The sequence below is a fragment of the Brienomyrus brachyistius genome, chromosome 16 (assembly GCF_023856365.1).
Source record: "Brienomyrus brachyistius isolate T26 chromosome 16, BBRACH_0.4, whole genome shotgun sequence".
In the NCBI taxonomy this organism is placed as follows: Eukaryota; Metazoa; Chordata; class Actinopteri; order Osteoglossiformes; family Mormyridae; genus Brienomyrus; species Brienomyrus brachyistius.
Window position 1 is genome coordinate 16,759,154 of NC_064548.1, and position 17,762 is coordinate 16,776,915.

Consider the following 17,762-nt stretch of genomic DNA (forward strand, 5'->3'; position numbering starts at 1 on the left):
TCTGATTTAATTTGTGAAAAATAACTCTTAGGCTTTAAAATAATATTTCGAGAACTTGACTGAAACATTGGAACACATGTAATTTAATTTAGCAGAAATCATGACGTTCTGTTCTCTTCAGTGCACCGCAGCGGCAGATCTCTCAGCCAGGCTTCCAGATCTACACCTTTATCTCTTATTTTTCATTCATTCACTCATGTGCAATGATAGGTGAGTAAAGATGACTTTCCAAACAATTCTTCCATTATAAAAATATACTTTTTTTCTTTTAAAATAATTTACAGTTTTTTTTTTTTTTTATGGTGAGACATTTCACTATCAAGCTAAACAGCAAGGCTGCTGTCTAACAGAAAAAAATATATTGAGATTGACGGAGCCATTGCTGGGAATTACAGCTCCTCCATTCACTCCAGCTAGTCCTTTCGCTCAGGAGAAAAGACTACTGTCAACCTTCTATACCTTTTGCATAATCTATTTTAAGTGTCAATATACATACCTTACACAGGCCAACAAAAAAGAAGGAGAAATGACGTCGCTCCTTTGAATCAAACATCGGTACCTCCAGACAAGCCCGAGAAAGTGTTAAAAAAGTCTTAAACTACACAAAGTCAAGATACAAAATACAGCAATCCAGTCTAATTACCATACAGACTTTCTGAATTTATATTCGAATTAAAAACAAAACCGAAGCAGAAACGAACTGGAAACATTGGATACTGAATAAAAAAAAAAAAGTTATTATTGGTAACCAAAAAAAAGAAAAAAACAAACAAAAAAAAAACAGGAAGACATTGATGCTACAAAGAAATATATGTACAAGACCCTGTTTTCCTGGTAAGTGTGCATGTATCAGCACATGTGTGGGCGGTTTTTAATAGGCAGTTTCCTTTTGTATGAGTATCCTTCAGTTTTCCAGTCTCTTCCCTGCCCGGATTTTCCCCTGTCTATCAGAGATTTAGTTCAGCAGCAGCAGCAGCGGCGATCAGGGTCCAGGCACCGCGAACCACCCCACGGAGGTCCGTGTCGTGCAAGCCGCCTCACGCAGAACCGATTCCTGGGTCACCGGCGCCGTCACCAGATGACGCTGGATATGCTGGTCTCTCGGGATAACAGCGGGAGCATGGCGTTGTTGGCGTGCGCCTCCTCCAAGCCGTGCTCGCGGGGAGACTTGGCCTGTGGCCGCTGCCCATTGAGCAGAGTCATGGGGATGTTGCAGTAGGTGTGCTGGTTGCCCAGGGTGCCGGTGGGTGGGATGTCGTACTCGTAGCTGCGGTAGTAATGTTTCTGCCGCATCTGGGTGTGGTAGCTGTTGTGGAAGGTGGAGCGCAGGTCGGGGTGCGCCGTCGCCATGGCGGTGGAGGTGGCGGCCGCCATGGAGATGGCGGAGACCGTCTGGAGCTCGCCAAAGGGGCCCGGCTCGCTGACATCCAGGACCTGCTCGTGGGCGGCGATAGGGTCCGGGCGCTTGAAGGGCATCTCGTACTGCAAGTGTTTCCAGAACTTGGAGCTGAGCTTGCTGCTCTGGGGACCCCGCCACTTGATGACGGAGAGCGCCTTGATGGTGTGTTTGAGGGCCTCCACCTCCTGGTAGTTCATGATGCCGCGCAGCTCGGCGCACTCGATCAGGATCACCTTGATCTCTCCCGTCGCCAGCATGTTCCTCAGGCGCGTCTCCAGCTCGAAGATGCTCCAGCCGCGCCGGAGCACGTAGTTGGGCGTCATGACGATGATGAGCCGCTTGCTCTGGTCCACACAGCGCGCCACGTCCTCGATGTACGCTGGGAGAGAGCCGCGACAGAGGTGAGACAAGGTGACTTTCAGTGTTAAGAAAAACATGCTGGCACTTAGTGTTAAGGAAGCAGGAATTAATATCACTGAAACACCACAAGAAATGGGCAGTAAATGATGTTCTACTAACAAAATAGGCTGACTGGTAATTATGTATCATAATAAGTTATTCATGCCACATACATTATATACATATGTAATATATATGCTGTTAATTTGTGAAAATTGATGACCGTATTAGTGACAACACAGGATCAAGCAGTAACTTTGGAAGCATGTTCACAGTTCCTGTTTTCGCATTGAGTTGCTTCACTTGCTTGCATCTTAACTGAAGTAAATACCCCCCCCCCTTTACTGTTTAGCCACAGGTAGGAATATGAATGAGCTGGATACAGGAAGCTCCTACGGCCCACAGAAGGACTTCGCCCTTCATTCTAGACTGTTCTATCAATAGCAGCCGCGCCAACCTTGTATCAAGATACCCCCAACGTGTCATACAAACATTCACATGTATAGAAATACATACATACATATTCAGATACATATACTGCAACTTTATGAGGTTAATGGGATCATCACGGCATTTTATTTAATCAGAGTAAACAGAGTAAACGCTCCCACCCCCTCCAAGAACCTTCAGCCCTTAAATATCCAGCTTCACAAGAGTCAAGGCAAACTAGGAGACAGCTACATCCCAGGAAAGAAAAGCCATACTTTAAAAGAATAAGTTTGTCTATTTTATGTAATTAGGCCTCAACCTGACGAAAGTCATCGCTGAGCACTTTGCCCCCCCACCCGCCCCAGTCGATCTTGGTAGAATGTCTCTCTGTCCAAAGAACTGCTTCTGGAAGAAGAGCATTTCGTTTGCTGACACAAGAGGAAAAGGTTGGGGAAGGGTACCTCTAAGAAGTCCTGCATCATCCTGGAAATGATCATTGGGGTAACCTAAACATAAATATTTCAATGTTCACACTATGACCATACGATGCCAGAACAGCAAGATGTAAACAAAACACACACTGACATACACCGTGATGCTTCTCCTCTTTCCCTGTGCATTCCCAGTTCGTCTGTCTTACCATCGAAATATAGTCCAGTTTAATATGGGATCAGCAGCCACAGGAACATAAGGTGAGTGATTCATGTTGTGATATGACAAAGCACCTACGGGTATTAATAATCAGCATTCGGTGCTGGACAGTGAGGAAAGCAAATTAAAATGTAAACTTTCTGCGGTTTACAGTGACAGGAATGATGTAAAATGCAAATAACCTCCACATGACAATGAATGGAGTGACAGAAGATGTAATTATTTCGTGGCTTACAGTGAACGGAATGATATAAAATGTGAATGTTTCCCTGTTTACTGTAAGATGGATGAGGGAACTACAAATTTCTGGTTGATATAGTAACACAGCAGCTGATATACATATATAAACAAATCTAACAAGACCAGAAATAATAATAATAATAGTTTTCATATAATATTTTATGAATATATATTTTTTAACCTTGGTGCGAAAAGCTTCTGGAATAATTTGTGGTTCCCTCAGCTACTTTTGTTTGCTAAAAATCTGTCTCTTTAACCCACGAAACAGGATAAATAATTAGACAGCAGTAGAGATGCTGTCCTATATTAACTTAATTTTCTACTCAGATCACACCACCATATGAAGCAATACAGGTGACTATAAGCTACACATGTACATTTTTATTAAATACTGAAATATAATGCTAGCTCTGAATGGCACATACATAAGATGCAGGCTTTCTATACAATTTGTCCTAATTAAATTATACCTCCGAAGACCAGTAAGACAAACAAATGTACAAGATTACAACTATTAAATAAAGTGCTTCCAGGCGGCTTAGAAAAACAAGATGGCAATAACTGAAAAGCATTAATTAAGATGTTAATGTCAAATGACATATACTTAAGATCACAGTACATGCACCAAAGATCATTATTTACAGATACATTAATATACATATAAATATATATATTACAATTCATTGATGACAAGTGACAGAGAGCATAAGGCTATGGAATAAAAATGGGATGGATCTGCAGTTACACGTTATATGAACAGAATTTCTCAGTGCCTGCCCCTCATTCTCTGAAATGCAAAATAATGATGGCAGCAAAGCACTGACACATTATCCAAAATGCATAAATATCTTTATTTGCAGCTATTTCCATAGAAAATACCAGAAATATAACGGAAACGAACAGACGGGCCACATAAACCACAAACCACATAGATACAGCTAATATAATAAGCTGAACAGGCGACCTACACCGTTTCAGAGACAGTGAAACATGATCTCTCTGGCATGTGTGATTAAATGCCACTGTATGGTAGGAAAATATTGATACTGGTTATTTCGCTTTATTTATTTATTTATTTTACTACAGAGGTGTTTTATTTATGCCTGAGTATAAAGATAGATGGTAAATGACTGGTGGCTCAATATTATGCACAGAACATGTACTATAAACGCAGTACAATTACAAACCAAAAACGATAACAACAACAGTAACTAATCTAACAAAGAACTGACAAAGACCCATCTCTAATACTTACTTCCAGTTGGGATCAAGTCCCTGTCTGGAATGAAGAGTTTATACCCATAATGCTTTTCAAGGACGTCTGGAAGAATCTCCAGGGCGAATCGTTCCTCCTCCTGGGTTTCCTGATTCCACTGGTCTGGGTCCACTTTGGTGTAGGACAGATATGCATCATAGTCCTTATTTTCTACAGAGGCACAAAGGTAGAGTTTTTGGTCACGATAGCTGCTATGTGCTAAACGGTACAATGCATTCCTTTTCCTGCTTCTGCTAGGGCAAACTGTGATAAAAAAGATCTTATCCAGTACACAAGCTGCATCCAGACCTTTGATGTTACAATTTGCTTTTCATTCTGTCCTAAATATATTGTAAAATACTTTTGTGGATAACAGGGCCGTTTGAATACAATGCTTTTTCAGCTGAGCTCTGAAGGGATGCCGTAAGGGTTTTCATGAATTTTAAGCCTGCACTTCTGATTGTTCGAGTCAAAAATAACAGTCAGAATACATCATACTCTTCAACAGTTTGGGATAATAATTCATCCTTTTCATATAGCCATCTATTCACTACGGTGGTCATGATCAGCTTCATGCTTAGGAAGCATGAATGGATGACTGATGGATGAATGGATGGGTGGATGGATGGATAGATAGATAGCATTATTGATCCGAGTCGGAAGTTCATTAATTGCATGACATTCAGTTACTATGAGCACTTTCAGTGATTTCAATTAGCAAGACCACGTATTTTTGGACTGTGGGATGAAATCCATGAAAACACAGGGAAACATGCAAGCCCTACACACAGATCCAGGGACAGGAAGCGATCCCATAGCCCTGCGTGGTACCAACCATGCCCCCCACTGAGTCACTTCATTAAAAGACAGGATACTCGTTTAGCGCAGACGTACTGTTGACATCTTTCCCAGTTCTGATAAACACCTCGATGCGCCCCACATCTAACACCAGTGTGGTACAGAGTGGCTCTATTCTTAAGAGCTGTGGCAGAACAGTTTTATTGAGTGAGGCAGATTAGGAGTTTACCAGAAAGGGGGTGGGCTTGGGGGGGGGGGGGGGGAATCATTCTCTCAAACCGTTGCTAATGCTGCCAGAGGAGGTATCGAGTGAAACCAGTATGCGACACTGATCTCTGCTCTTTCGCAAAGCTTCAGGCCTCACTGTTAAGAGAGCAGTAAGTGACGGAATTAAGTTGTTTTCTTTCAGCGGGTTGGTTTAGGCTCTCCTGCTCTGCTCTTCCAGCGGGATGAAGAAAAGATTAATAAATATGTAAGAGTAGTAAGAAGAAGCACAGTAAGCTTAACATTCGGCTGCTTCCTGCTTTAGATAACATTATACCAAGATGTCTGAAATGGAAGAGGACGGTTACTTTCACATGTCGAGTGTTGCACCCTCTGATGAAACCTGGAGAAACTAAGATGGAAAGCACGAAAAAAAAGTTTCAGAAGTTAAGTTTCAGTTACAATTTTACACCTCAAAGGTATGTAGCTACTTTTTGAAGGCACCTGTAACAGCAAAACTTTATTAACATATGAGTTCTCAAAACAGTATTACTACATGTTTATAAAACTAAACAAGTACCTCATGAATGACAATAAAGCTGTTAAAGGTTTACACCCATAGCTCTGGAACTCCAAGGCCACAATGATGCCTTCTGAATCAAGTGGTATTATCTTTAAAATCAGAATGGAAAAACATACAGTAAATCAATATATTGGTGGTGTACAGCACATATTGAGAATCCAAGATCAAAAGGCCAAAGTGATTCTGCAAACAAGCACAGGATCACAGCCTTTCTATGACAGTTATTGACCCATCATCCATCACGACATGAATCAGCACCGACGCAATGCTGATTTATGGCTTAATAACACTCGCGACGTGAAATCAGACTCTGTTTCTTTAAGTGAGAGATACGTGGGCAGAGTGAAAACAATTTCCATGGCGATGAAACACTAATCTATAGGGGCAGAAGTGGAGCAGGTTAGGGGTGGGATTTGCAGATGGAGCACCTGCTATTGCAAAACTGTATCCTCCCTCCATTTGCAGAGGTCCACCGGGGTCTGCGAGGTGAATACCTTTGCTAGCTCAGTGCTATTATTCACATAACAGCCCTGTGTCCAGGAAACTTTCCTAAAATGGGATTCTCGATAAAATCACATATCTACATCTATGTCTGTCAAGTTCTGACTAAAAAAAACGTGTGCAAAAAAAAAGCTGCTGTCATCTAGCATAATTAATTTATTGTAAATTGAGACATCAGTTAATCTGAAAATGTCTCTTAGGAAGGAATATCCTCACTGATAGGCAACATCATAAAATCCACTGAAAGGTAAAGCACTCTGATACTGGTATGTGACACACATATATAATGTGCAATAAGTAAATAAACATGGGTTATATGTGAAGCCTATATCTGAAACCATGTCGATGTATAAGCATAAGAAACAAACTTGAACGGCAACTGACACCTTGGTTCATTGGAAGGTGGAGCGTGTCCTACATGATGCATGAAGTCTGGAAAATGACAGGATGAACTGGCAGGAGGGAATGACAGGATGAAATGAGAGGACAGAGAAGCTGAGGGATGAGTCTCGAGTCATTGTTCCATGGCCTGTGCTACAGTGAGCGTCACTGCAGGATTACGGCCTACTGATGGCTCAGAGATCAGCGGAAACAGAAACTCATAACAATGCTGGCCAAGAAAAAAGAGCCTCAAACGCAAAGGCCCAAAACAAGCCTGAAAACAGCCAGCCTCCTGTTACTGAGGTGCAGCCCCGATTTCACTTTCATCACTATTGCAGCGATGCCTGAAGAACACGTATAGGGTGCACTGTCATGTTCAGAACTAACATGATCAAGGCCTACACAACATTACTCATTCATATAGAAAAACAACATTGCTATACTATTATATATTACTGAAGCATAACAAAATATTTATTTCATTAGGACTACCCAATTCTGTTTGTATGCTATGTCATCTTTGCAAACCCTTTCTGTCTTTTACAAGAGCTATGCATGTTCACCTTACCCACACAACCTCAGTCCCTGAATCATCTCTAAGTGGATCTGGCAGTTTTTTTCAAGGGAAGAAAAGAATGCATTTGTGACTAATGCAGCGCAATCATGATGACACGACCACGCATTGCAGCCAATGAGAGCAAAACTGCAAGCTTTAGGGGGCGGAGCTTGGTGATGAAAACCTTCGAGCAGAATAATCATTCTGGTGCTGGAGAAAAACAAGCGGGTCTTCTGAGAGGGAAGCCCAGGGCTCTCTGGCTGATTGAAACTGATCCCCTTAAACAGGGAGCAAATTGAAAATCTCTCTGCATCTCGCTCCGCTCACTGGTGTAGTGCAATTAAACAAGACAATTTCTCCTTGTCATTAAGTGCAGGGCTCTCGATTTAGCTCTCTTGTTGTTTTTTTAAAGTACCTTTAAGCTATTTTTTCTTAAGAAACCCCACCCAGGGCTCCCAGCACAAGTAATGACTTTTTCAGAGAAATGTTTCATTCATCTACACTATCCACTTCTGCATACCCTAGAAAGCTTAAAAACACCATTCAGTAACACCTTCCCTATAGCACGCCCCAAACTTCATTCCAGTAACCGCGTTGCTTGAATGCATTCCGTGCTTTTCCCCAGAACATCTTATGGATGAAACAAACGACAACGAACACCTCCTGACACCATCATGTCTAAATTTGATTGCGATGGGAAAACAGTGCTGATTGGTATTCAATGTACAGTTTAATCTTTTGTACATCAGTTTAAAGACTGAACTTACTTTAAGTGCTTCACAGCCCCATGGTGTAAAAGAATGCCTATAATTGAAGAATGACCTGTGTCCATCAGTATTTGTTACTCAAATAATCAGGAAAAAAAATTCTGAATGAAAGATTTTCTTTAGTCTCTTTGATTACTATAAGCCAGGGCCCTTCAAATCCAAATCCAGGCCTCGTTTTCAGTTCTCCCATGCAGTTAGTTTAATAATTACTGATTCTGATTGGCCACAGAGGCTTCACACCCAGCTCACAGGTGGAAAAAAAAGAAAAAGGCTGGAAAATCAGCAGGGCTCAGGCCTTGAGGACCGTGATTTGAATAGTCCTGCTATAAGCTGTGCCGCAGCATTTCCTGCTCTTCTCTAGTCCAACAGAAACACAGATGCAAATAATAATACAAAGAAATCCCGGATAACAGCATCTATTCCTGAGGATGCAAATGTATAAAAATCTGTCAATAAAATCAATAGCCATTTATGTGTTAATGTAAGCCCGTGATACATGAGATGCATATCGCATCAATTGATGCACTCATTGTCCTCTTCACTATGATACCTGAAATTAGGGATTACTATTGTCAGAGTTGGCATCAGTAGCTAGGAGCCACCTGCTGAAGGCTGGTCAGGCTCTCAGCTTTTATCATATAACAATGACCTCCAAATAAATCCACAAATGGAAACTTCATCAGCTAAAATTAGCCGAGCGGCATGCTGGCAGAGGGGATTAGCTTCTTTCGCTGCTCACAAGTGACAGGGAGGTTGCAGGCTGCTGAGGACCTTTCATGTTTCCTTTTTTTAGAGTCTTAACCTGATGGGCCAAGAGCTGTAAGCCAGATCACAGAAGCGAGTGAGAGAAACGCTCGGAAGTGAAGGTTTTCATGTAGGCATGTAAAAGCAATCGTTAAGGAACGCCTAGGCCTTCTGCGCTGGCATTCTGACGTTCTGAAACATAGAGGAGCTCTGAAGGTTCCATGCATGCATCCAACATTCAACTACCTTCCAAACCGATTTTCCTGGTCTGAGGCATAAGGCAGTTCTATACCGGTCCATTACAGGACACACACACACACACAGACACACAGACACACACACACACACACACACACACACACACACACACACACACACACACGCAAAGTAACCAAACAAAATACAAGACTTTTTGCATTTTTTGTCATTTGATTGCATTCACAGACGTTTGCGGGGACCAAAAAAATGGTCCCCACAATGTCAAAAAAACAGGTTTTTATTACATTGTGGGGGATATTTGGTTCCCACGTGTAATATAAACCTAATCCAGACACACACACACACCTAAATGCACAGCTTGAAATGCAGCAGTGTGTTTGTGTGTATATATACATACACACACACATACATATATATATATATATATATATATATATATATATATATATATACATATATATATATATACACACACACACACACACACATATATATATATATTATATATACATATATATATATATATATATATATATATATATATATATATATATATATATATATATATATATATATATATATATATATATATATATATATAAAAGCAAATATTCACAAACAAAGCTGAGATCGGATTTGGACCCTCAAGAAATTCATCCACTGTGGGAAAAATCTAGAAAAGAAAACTCCAAAGAAATCCCAGTATATAGGGCAGAGATGAGAGCAGGGAAAGCTGAGGCAGGGCGACTGGTAACCAGGGAAAGGTTACTGCTTCTTTGGAGCTGCAGATCCTTCCGGCTTATATAAAGTCCCGGCAGAGATGAGGGCAAACACGAGGTCAGTGAAGTCCTCCAGGAAATGACCTGATTTGTGCTTTTAGCACAGTTTACTAACCACGGCCTCCATTTTCAAATAACAAGTAAGCGGGATTTGAGTTCATGTTTATGGTGACCTTATAGCAACAACGCTTTGAATTCTCTAGCATAGGCAGTGATGTCGGTACTATGTATTTGAATATACAGAAAATGTAGCAGGAGCATCACAATTAACACACGATCAGTGATAGGATGCATCAGGACATGGCGCCTGCCACAGGTCAGGTGACAGCACGACTTTACCTCCATCCACATCGTCGCTGCCGAAGTGGCTCCTGTAGAATAGCATGAGCTCGATCTTGTAGCACTTGTAAACCGTGACCAGGAACACCAGCAGCAATAGGATAGCTCCCAGTCCTCCCGCCAGCTCCACCGTGTACATTAACTCTGCTAAGATAGACAGAAAGCATGGGGGGGGGGGGTGTTAATTGTGCTAATGATGTATGTAGCTGAAGACAGGCGGGACTCTCTGAAATCACACCTGGTTTACACTGGCTGGTTTCACCAGGGAAATGAAATCCTGGAGAACGATCTCAATGCCATCAGCTTGCTACTCAACTTCATCTGCCCACTACCATGACATCCAGAGCACAGAGAGTTTGCCTAGTAGACAGTTCATTAACCCTGAATGCACGAGGTATCTAAGGGATGCGGAATCAGCCAGCCTGGCTTCTGTAATTACGTCTGTGAGCTGCAATGTGATTGAGGTGAATAATTACAGTCTCCCGGAAGCTCTCCGTCAGCTCTGCGATCTACGCTATGCCATGACCCCATTAAAGCAGGATTGTGTCATTGGCGTCCTGGCCTTGTGGATTTGCTTTGCTACTCTTTCATCCAGTACCATTACCACATGGCAGGTTTTCCATACTCTTCTGGTTGTCTGTTGTTTGGTTGAAGAGGAAGTGCAGAGAAGAAATGGAGGAGATAAAAATTAGAAGATCCTTGGCTCACTACACCCAAAGCTATTTCATGTTCAAGATTTGGTACTATTATTTTAAAAGTGAATTTTGTATTGGCCCTGTTTTGACTTCCTGGTTACTTCCTGTACCTACTGAAGTTGCACACAGTTCTTCCAACACTAGCCTTCTCATTACCACTGAAGATCTGATGAGTCTGACATTCCTGTAAGATTTAAATAAAGAGGTCCATTCCTCTCTGTCGGGGACCTAAATGGAGCTTTTGTGGAGGAGGGGAGATTAAGACGTATTATCAGCCAATGCCGGGAAACGTGCCTCACTTAGGTGTCAATATATTTGACAAAGCAATGCAGTCACTCGCAATTCATAATCCTTCACCATGCAGACACTTTGTTGAGTTTGATTGCGGATGCGCATGTTGTTACTGCGACTCATCAACCTTGACATCATTTGGACTTGTGGGCCTCATTTCGCCACGCCTCCGGAGGAGAGAGGGTGATGGATCTGACTCATCATTGTGAAGATCCATGCCTGGGTGAGAGTACAAGCGTGGTCTAATCCGTCTGCCTGACATCCGCCTCAATCTGGCTTTTCTCACTGGGCCACGAGAAGCAGATCCATCTCACCCACTCAGTCCAGTGTGCTTAGTCCATGGCTCACGAGCCCCACGCTGCCACAAATGGGAGCAGATCCTCAAGTTAGACAGGTAAACATAATAAAGCCTTTTGTTTCCACTCATGGAAGTGATTCAATCATCTACATCTACATTGGAATATGAGCAGAAAGACCAGTACTTGTTCAGGATTCAGACAAAACAGAACATAAAATACAGAATATCTTTTTTCTAAGTTAGATGTAGAAAAAAAAAACAATTTGCAAGGGATTGCAAGGCAAGTGACACTCAAGGGAAATACACCATCAATGACCCCAGGGCTTAAAAAATGATACATTTAACAGCGTCTCAGTCCTGCAAGTTGGGCTGGTGCTCGGTATATGAAATCACAATGAAAACATGGCCCATTAAACCCGCCGTCCAGAGGTCTGCGTCCCCACAGTGCATTCTGGCAGCTCTGTAATTCCCGCCATGTTTCATGCAGCTGTTGCGAAAATTTACTGCCGCAGGGTGAATTATTATCACCTCGTGCAAATAATTCAATAGGAAAAAGAGAATGGTGGCAGATTATCTTAGCAATAACTCAAAGGGAATGCTCCTCCCATTCTTCGGATCAGAATACACTAGTTCTGATGGAAGGATGCCATTAATAACTTGTAAGATGCAGTAACTGTGCTAGGCGAGATAAATAAAAACAATTATCCCTGCTTGCAAAGGTAATGGCAGAGAGTTAATGGCCAGGTACCAGGTGCCAAGCTTAGAGAAATATGTGTTTGGTATCTCAGGTTCAGGTAATCAACAACTGGTTCTCCTCCAACTCCCTAGGTCAATCGATTGTAAGTGAGAAATAGCAAACCAAACTAAGCTTCAAACAATGGTGTCCTCCATCGAGAACCTTTGCCGTCCTTAACGCCATTGTGTGAAATCTACACAGTTCTGTTTATATACAGAAACTCATACACCATGACACATAAGGCAGCATTGACAGAACTGCATTATAAAGCCTTTGAGTGAGCAGTCGGCAATGAAGTACAGTAACGACTCTACTGTAAGAAAAAGCCGTGATCACCCAACAACCCAGTAATGAGAAAGTATTCATGTATGTAATGAGAATAAAACTAGAGTGAATTTTCAAAGTCCGCTTGTCCCTTACTTTGACCTTAAGTTCAATTTTTTTTTATTCAGCTGCCTGATCTGCGTGGATTCCTGTACATTTTATCAATTTCTACATACAAAATTACTACACGGCTTTCATTTACATCACATTCAATGCAAATCACGAGCTCCAAAATGGCTAGGTATTGCTCTTACTGGCTTGAAAGTTTAAACTCTGACTGTGGTATGTGAACCCTAACCCTAACCCTAACCCTAACCCCAATGACAGTACTGTCCTGTACTGTACTAGAACACAGATGCTTAGGTGACTGTTGCTGTCATCAACCTGTACAGTTTGGGGACATGAAGAAATAAGAAATCCTACTGCTTCAGTGAGTTTTTCTTTTCCAGTGCAGCAAAGTTAATGCAACAATAGGTGTGATAAAGTGGAAAATTCACAGTAAAACACAGTACAATTAAAGCAGCTGCATCTCTTAAAATAGAACAGCAGGTTTCTTCATGCAGAACTACATAGAGATTAAAATATGGAACATTGCTTACAGAATCGTGTGGGCTAGATGTTATCATTTGTAAAACCTTTTACGCCATCCCCTTTTACTCCAAATACTGTAAGAATGACAGGGAGTACTGCGCTATAGATTTTGGGTGGAGCATTAAAAAGTTAAATGGTGCAATCCATTAGCATGATGTCTTCTGAAATCTGCTGATGTTTATATAATTGCCCCTCTTGAAGGTGCAGAACAGTGTGGCAGTTACTGCACCCAGGGAGCCACATTTCCGAACACAGGTAGTTTCACCGTGCTGCTGCGATACCCCGTTGCTTTCACGATATGTGCTACGGAGCCCCTTCTGCATAAATTATGCATATTGCGTCATAAAACCATAAAATAAACATTACAATAATCACAAATATATCACACTGTGTGGCTGCATGCGAGAAAGAAGTGTCTTTTGATAGGTTTCAGTTCAGGGGGCTGCTATAATCTCATAAAAATGTATTCAAATATACACAGCTCAGTAGAAGTCCTTCCTCAAGTAAATAAAATGGAACCGAGATCCCTGCAAAGTCCTGAACAGCTACAGGTTTAAAAGAAAAAAAAAATACTATGCAAATATCCGCAAACCCGAAAACTTTTGGGAAATTGAATCCAAAAATAATTACCAAGTCGCAGCAGTAAACTATAGTAGTGATTCTCTCATAACATTAAAAACACCAGACAGAAATACTGCTCGATTTAATTTATTTAAGCATTATTTAAAAGGATGCATTCAGGCACAAAAAAAGCATGCTAAGTTAACTGTGTTTGGTAGCGTGGTCTCTGACTTAAGGATTCATGGGTGGCTGGAATCCAGCAGGCAGCAGGTTCCATATGCTAATACTGGTAAGCATGAATAAACACCTGTAGTGTTTTACAATTAGTTCAACATATCAGTATAAAATTAGATTGAGTTATATAAGAGGGCAATCAATCAAAATGCATAGATTAACTGTCCATCTACTGTAGACATGCAGGATATCTCTTTTCTAGGCATTATAATTTGGAGGACATTCTAAGCAGCTCAGTATCTGACAATACTACTCAATATTTAATAGAGATCAGCCTGTGAGTGAGTGAGACTTTCGGGTGCATTTAAATTTAAATGAGCGCAAACTCTGAGCGAATTACATCTTTGCCTGAGTGCAGCTCCTTCGTAAACTCAACTTGTGAGCAGTGCAGCCTTTGAGAAAATGCTCTTCCCTGCTTCCCAGTGCTTTCACAGCCGCATTCGCACTCTGGCGCTAACTCAACAGCCCGTTGCTATTGGAAAACCCGCAGTCAGTTCACCTATTTGTGGAAACGTCACAGGACCCATTGCACGGATGATGATTTTTATTTTTTTAAGGCACACCAGTGCCGGAGGTTCCTTGAACATTAGTTCATCCTGTGTGGTGAAGGCAAACCTTCTACGCATGACAGATGGGGAAATGGTCCAAATGCCAAGAAACTAATAGCAGCTTTTTAAGAAGAAAAAGAAGAAAAAAGAAACTCACACAGAAAAAAGTACTCGTACAGAAATAAAATAACTATTTCAGGACCAGAGACAGCTGCTGAGTGTTTGGAAAATGTCTGTCACACCGAAGAGCCTGGCAAACCGAGCGGATTGACTATCAGGATCATTTGAGCGGAAAGCAGTAGCGTCTAGTGGTTTTCCGGAGCTTTCTGCAGATGCAGGTTTGGAGCTTTGTGCGCTATCACAAGGCCTTAAGGAGAAAACAAGCACCCAACATATGTCAAAGCACATGAACATATTGTTTGCATGAACAGCGTCATGCATAATTGATGCGCACTTGACAACAGTACTATCCTACAGATTCATCCCATTAATATCCAGCAAGAAACAATTTGTAAAATATACATGAATATATTTGTACTGAATATCTGTACAAATGTTTGCTGGTTAGAAGATGAACATCATCTGCTTCTTTGTCATAAAGCGCCAACCTAGCATTGCTGGCTAATAAGTAACTTGCTTTCATTTCCTGTTCCTGTTGGTCTGTGAGAGAAACAGGGATGAGATCCTTACCCCGCTTGGTGAGCTGGATGCTGGCCTGACGCCTGCCGTTTCCATTTTCCACGTAGCAGGAGTAATTCCCCAGGTCCCCCTCCTCTACAGAATCTATCGTTAGGGAGATTGACACCTCCTGTTCTCCCAGATGTTCCCTGATGACTCTGCAAGGCAAAGCCCGATATCAGTGAGTACTCAGGCCAGTTGCCAGGGGTAACCAGAGGCTCAGTGCTATCAATGCTATGCACTTAATTGCAATATATAAAACTAATACCGCAAAATAAATAGAAGATAACTCATAAAGTATAGAGAGAAACCCTGCTTCACTAAAATACAATGAAACTGAAAAAATACCATGTATCCTGAAGCAAAAGGAGCACAGTTTGTTTTATTTTTAATGACCTTAACTGTAATTTGCTGTATACTAATGACTTTGCTATTTAAAATACTTGAGAAACACGTAACGACTCCCAGTGTGTAAGAAAACTAAATTACGACCAAGAAATGATCTTTTTATAGCAGCTGCCATGGAAACCAGGAGTTGGAGGAAACAATTTTCCATAAAGTAAATGAATCTCTCCTGCAGGGCTCATATTGAACTGACAAAAAAATACATAAATATGTATTATTAATCAGTATGGCTACCTTTCTTTTCCTTTATGGCTGCCTGAGTAGTAAGAAAAGCAATTGGGTTAAAAGAACTGTTTCCTGTGTTCTTTTATATTTGGGGAACTTTGATACAGTGGACGTCAGCATGATAGATAAGTATTAAACTATTTTATTCCAGTGAGCTGAAGGAATATTATATTATATGGCTGATTGTTCCTGCAGTGTGCTACCCGACAGGTACTGTGAGCACCGTGACTGCAGTCGTCCCAACCCCCTCAATCTGTAGCCTCTAGCCACGCATTACTCTGGATATAATTCCCGGACTCCTCCAATGAGATATCATATGTGATGAGGTCATGTGATCGTCATGCATTTTTATTAAGGTTTCCAGGAGTTTTTCTCTCTAAGATGCGATTATGATTACGCCGAAAGATGAGATGCCCATGAATCATTCCGGGAATGACAGTAATATCACCAACTGCTTGCTCGACTGTCACTGATCATTTTCATCAACATTTTCACCCTCCAAAATAGCTGCCCAGGTGGGAAGGGGTGGGGTGGGGTGGGGGGGGGTGATCATTAGGGATAATTCAACACAGAGGATTTTTTTTCTGCAGGAAAAAAAGACAGAGTGAACAGTCATTAAGTCTCTCCCACTCAGTAGTAGAGATAAGGTTTCTGCCATTGTATGTGCTTGATGTTATTTTAAACAAGGCTGGACTCCGCAGCCTTCTTAGAAATTGAAATGTCTGGCAATGCAGTGATACTGCGGATGACAACCTGAATATCAAGGCATAAGAGAAACAATGGGAAAACAGTCTGGAGCATTACAGCATGATGCATGCTTAATATTAATTAATCTCAGCGTCACTGTATCATATGCCCAACACACATTACGGCTCCAGAAAAATGTACTATTTAAAGGTGCAGACCAGAGACGGATTAGGAGAAAATATCAGCCAGCTCCCTCTAGGACTGGTCTCCAGTATTCATCTCTGCCACTTCTCTTCAATTCCCCTGGGATTATAATGGTATTCCACTCAGGTGCCTGGTCAGCTGGCCAGGTACAGGGACAGGGTCAGTAAGGTTAACAAATCACTTCTCACTCCACAGTGGTGCACAAAACTCACCGTGGTGGCCTCATGTGGGACACGTTGCTTTAAGTTGTCACCTAGACCATTAAATGTTTGGACTCATTCTGATATCTGTCACAGTTTCACTGGAGGAAGGAACATGTCTGAGACCATTTTTAGCTCTGCTAAAGACAGCATTGGGTCTTGGTGTTCTTCAGAGTGGAGCACTAGTCAGTGCTGAGATGAGGAAATCAGAGACAGCGTTTCGAAACCACACAGACACAACACTGCACATTAAAGAAGCACATCTGTACTTTTGCTTTATCACACTAAAGACTAAAAAAAACAGTTTACTAGAAACTGCTAAGAAACATCACCTAGACACATTCATACAAATCAATGGCCTTCTCATACTGTATATACTAAAAGCTCTATAAATTCTTCACCTAAGAAAATGGGATATAGAAAGGGTAAAACTTTGTAACCGGGCAAAAAATTAGCATGCACTGTTGCAGTATCCATTGACAATGATCAGTGGTAGTTATTAAGGTGACGAGGTCAGAGAAATGGTCGTTTTTGAATAACCGAACCAAGGGTACAATACTGAAAGGAAACTGAAAAAATGTATGATCAAATATAACTATAGATTAACTTAAGAAGCCGTGTGTGTCATGAAATTTTCACCGGGCTTTGTAAATCCAGTGGAATTGAAGGTTATGATGGCGGAATAATAGAATACATTTTCCCCTCACTTCACAATCTCTGTACTGTACCATCCACATCAAATGTACCACTATAGAGTGTATTGCAATTTAGCTGCGAGTGGAGTACCTTGAGGGGTGAGAGGGCAGGGCGGCAATAACAGAAACTAAATGAAAAATTAACT

The 17,762-nt window shown here is 41.4% G+C and overlaps 1 protein-coding gene across 2 annotated transcripts in view; it reads right to left on the reverse strand.

The window, feature by feature from the left end:
- Nucleotides 1-255: 255 nt before the first annotated feature.
- The window catches only part of LOC125710190 (interleukin-1 receptor accessory protein-like 1), a 261,530-nt gene continuing 244,023 nt past the window's right edge, over nucleotides 256-17,762 (reverse strand). Inside the window, exons 8-12 of one of the 2 annotated variants that reach the window (XM_048979621.1) lie at nucleotides 15,213-15,358; nucleotides 10,245-10,391; nucleotides 4,374-4,544; nucleotides 2,689-2,733; nucleotides 256-1,778 (exon numbers count right to left, since the gene is read on the reverse strand). In XM_048979621.1, coding sequence (XP_048835578.1) covers nucleotides 1,072-1,778; nucleotides 2,689-2,733; nucleotides 4,374-4,544; nucleotides 10,245-10,391; nucleotides 15,213-15,358 — 1,216 coding nt within the window. In that variant the 3' untranslated portion in view covers nucleotides 256-1,071. The remainder of the gene's footprint in view (nucleotides 1,779-2,688; nucleotides 2,734-4,373; nucleotides 4,545-10,244; nucleotides 10,392-15,212; nucleotides 15,359-17,762) is intronic. The other variant, XM_048979622.1, reaches the window with a different exon arrangement.